Source organism: Daktulosphaira vitifoliae, unplaced genomic scaffold, assembly GCF_025091365.1.
Source record: "Daktulosphaira vitifoliae isolate Bord-2020 unplaced genomic scaffold, ASM2509136v1 Scaffold_229, whole genome shotgun sequence".
NCBI lineage: Eukaryota > Metazoa > Arthropoda > Insecta > Hemiptera > Phylloxeridae > Daktulosphaira > Daktulosphaira vitifoliae.
Genome location: NW_026099797.1, coordinates 10,138 through 13,481, shown reverse-complemented (window position 1 = coordinate 13,481; position 3,344 = coordinate 10,138). Strand labels below are relative to the sequence as shown.

General features: G+C 22.7%; 1 protein-coding gene across 1 annotated transcript; it reads left to right on the top strand.

Moving 5' to 3' along the window:
• The first annotated feature begins 353 nt into the window (after positions 1-353).
• Positions 354-1,910, top strand: LOC126909286 (uncharacterized). Its single transcript, XM_050691703.1, has 2 exons — positions 354-1,304; positions 1,424-1,910. Exons 1-2 carry the CDS (start codon positions 439-441, stop codon positions 1,908-1,910), a joined length of 1,353 nt encoding a protein of 450 aa, XP_050547660.1. The 5' UTR covers positions 354-438.
• Positions 1,911-3,344: the final 1,434 nt, after the last annotated feature.

The following is a 3,344-nucleotide window of genomic DNA, read 5'->3' as shown; positions in this document are numbered from 1 at the left end:
GTCATTGTAAATAAATTTGTTATAAGAATTGCTTATTGTACAACAGACATATAGAAAAATTTGAATTTATTTATTATTTCAAAATAAATTTTATTCTGCGAGCAATTGAGTATTAATGATAAAACGAACACTATGTATAAGATACTTTAATAAAAGTAACAAAAAAAATGTTTATTCACCTAAAATTCAATTTCTACATACATCTACGTCATTAAAATTTCTAATAATAAATTTTTGTTATAAACCCAACACAACCTTATATACACAACCTTTATATATTAAACAAATAACAAATTGCAGTTAAAATTGTTATAAAAAAAATTATGTCGATCTTTTTCTATCTCTATAAAATATAAGAAACATTAAAAAAGAGTTTAAGGTTATTTTTTCTTAAAAATAATACCATATAATAAATTTAGTTTTATAAAATTAAAAAACATGTTTAAAAAAAATATTTTATATGAGTTTTTCTTATTTTGGTATTTAAATCAAGTTTTAGTTGTATATTGTGATACTCAAAGTGAAGATTTTAAAAAATACGTGATTAACTCATTAAACCACATTCGTGTTCAAAATGGATGGGACTCAATTCAACAAACAGAAATTAAACTTGAGAACTTCACAATTAACACTAAAAGCGTCACAAGTGAAATTATCGATGAAAATAACTTTATTCAAAAACTCTACTATATAACATCTCTATTAAATTGTGAATATAGTAATATAATGCAAACTTTCAATGTAATTTTAAACCTTGTTTTAAATAAGTGTAAAGTTAATTATGTAAATAAACAATATGACGCATTGATATATTGTACTGAGCAAATTATTGATATTTTTAAATATTCAATAAATATGTTTCAAATAATGTTGAAAACAGCAAAATATCTCGAGAACATCGACCTACGAATTATAGACTCTACAACTTTTAATATTAAAACTGTAGATTATGAAATAAATTATTTTTATGAATACGCAAGGGATTTAAAATATCCCCCGAAATTTATGATATATAATACTGTTGTCACTAGTTATGAAAATATAAAATGTTTTTATAATAAAACTAAATTAATGTTATCAAATCTTTATAAAAATAAAAAAGTTTGTGGGACAGAATATAAAAGTTCTATTTCAACCAATTTATTGATAAAATATAACATCGATCAAATGGAAAAACTAATAGAGGACTCAGACGATTATATTAATGATATTCATAAAGATCTTGAATTATATAAATCCAGAATAATTGAAAATTGTATTTCAAAACTAGGATTTGAACAACTAGACGGAACAAATACATTCAAGTAAGATTTATAGTTTAGTATGTTTACATAATAAAATTTAAGAATTTTATTTTGCTATTTAAATATTATCATTATTAAGATATTAATTTGGAGGGTTCATAGATTTTTTTTCCATACAGGTATATTCATTCCAAATATAAAATATATGGCCTTTATGATGGCATTGCATTGTGTAATCATTTTCTTTCTTGCAACGGTTGGAAATCATTAAAACATATAGCTGTTAAAACTGATTTTACAAATGAAAATTTAGTATATTTTAAAGACATCACAGAAACAGTTGATACGATAAATTATTATTTTGTGCGGTCATGTCTTTCACTTATTTTAAGATGTCGCTATATTGAAATACTTCGTAATTTTAATGTAATGTTGGGACAAATAATTAATGTTTGTAAATATGAAAATAAAATTAATTGTGCGGTTAAGCTTTATAAAACACTAATGACATCCGATGATATGTTTAAAAAAATGTTAACTGCTCTGACTACTTTAAGATACTACAAAAAGAATAAAAATTATCGACATCAAGAAGTACTCATAGAGAAACTGTTAGAATTTTTTATTGATTTTTTGAATGATNAAACTGTTAGAATTTTTTATTGATTTTTTGAATGATGTTGGAAAAAAGTATTTTTCCTCATTGATATTTACTAATGATGGACTTTATGATGCTCAATCATTCCTTGAACACCTAGAACACGTTCATACTTTTGCTTTACAGAGAAAATTTTATGACGTAAATCAATATAACATGAAATATTGCAAAATTATAAAATGTGAAACAGACATAATTACAACATTTCTACAATTGATTCAAACCAATACCTTAACAGAATATAGTATTATTCATCATGATATGTGTGATTATTTGGAATCATTTGTTCTAAAGGTTGTGAAAAATGATTATGAGTATTTAGGTTTTAATGATTTGCCTTGTAAGAATTGACAATTATTCAAGACTCAATAATATATTGCAAATATGTTATTATAAAATAATTAATTTTTCCTAAAAATATTTGTAATACGACAAAAAGTTCGCTCTTATTTTTGTTTATTTGTATATTGTGTTAATATTTTACTTTGGTTGAGCCAATTTTGGAGCATATAACCGCCGTGCTTTATCAGTAATACTGTGTTTGAAGGTCGGTGGATACCCAAATACATTAATCGTATTCTCTAATTATAAAAGTATTAGGCATAATAATATTTTTTTATATAAGTCTTCCTTTTTTTCTCTGTCTCTCTATTCTTTCTGTTTCCTTTTTAATTATTTAAAAAAATATATTTAATTTTCAGAATATTTAGAGATTAATTCTATTTAATTTAGTTGTTTATTGTTGTTTGTATCACTAGGTCATTTTCCAAAATGCCAAAAAAAATTTTAAGTAAATTAAAAATTGAATTGCACAGTAGTTAATTATCTAATAATATACTTAATCTTTATTGTTAGTAAATGATTAAAAACAGAACAGATATATATGAATATTAAACTTATTAATTTTGAACTAAAAAATAATGTAATATAATAAAAACCCAGCACAGTGGGATCGTGGCATAGTGGAGACGTGGCATAGTTGGGTCCAGTATAGATTTAATCTGACAGTGATTAAAATCACTATCATAAGAAACGCTTCGATGCAAATCTGTAGATAGTGTTTAATTTTTAAAAATTGATGGATAATTACAAAAGCAACATCAACTTCTATTTCCTTAATTATACCCAGATTAGTAATTCTTTTAATTATATATTATATAATTTTTAAAATTAATTGTTTTCAAATTATTATTGATTTTGATTTTTATTATGTTAAAATTAATCATTTTGAACCTACTTTTTATTGTCCTTTAAAGTGAAAGTTTTATTTAAAAAAAAATGTATTTATTACCATAACATGTAGCTTAATTGGCAAGTTTGAAATTGACATTATTAAATAGAAAAAAATGAAATTGTTAAGATTAATATGCATTCAGGGAATTTTATAATTACTATTTACAGTACATTTATCAGAAAAGTTTGATTTTTTTATATTTTTATCG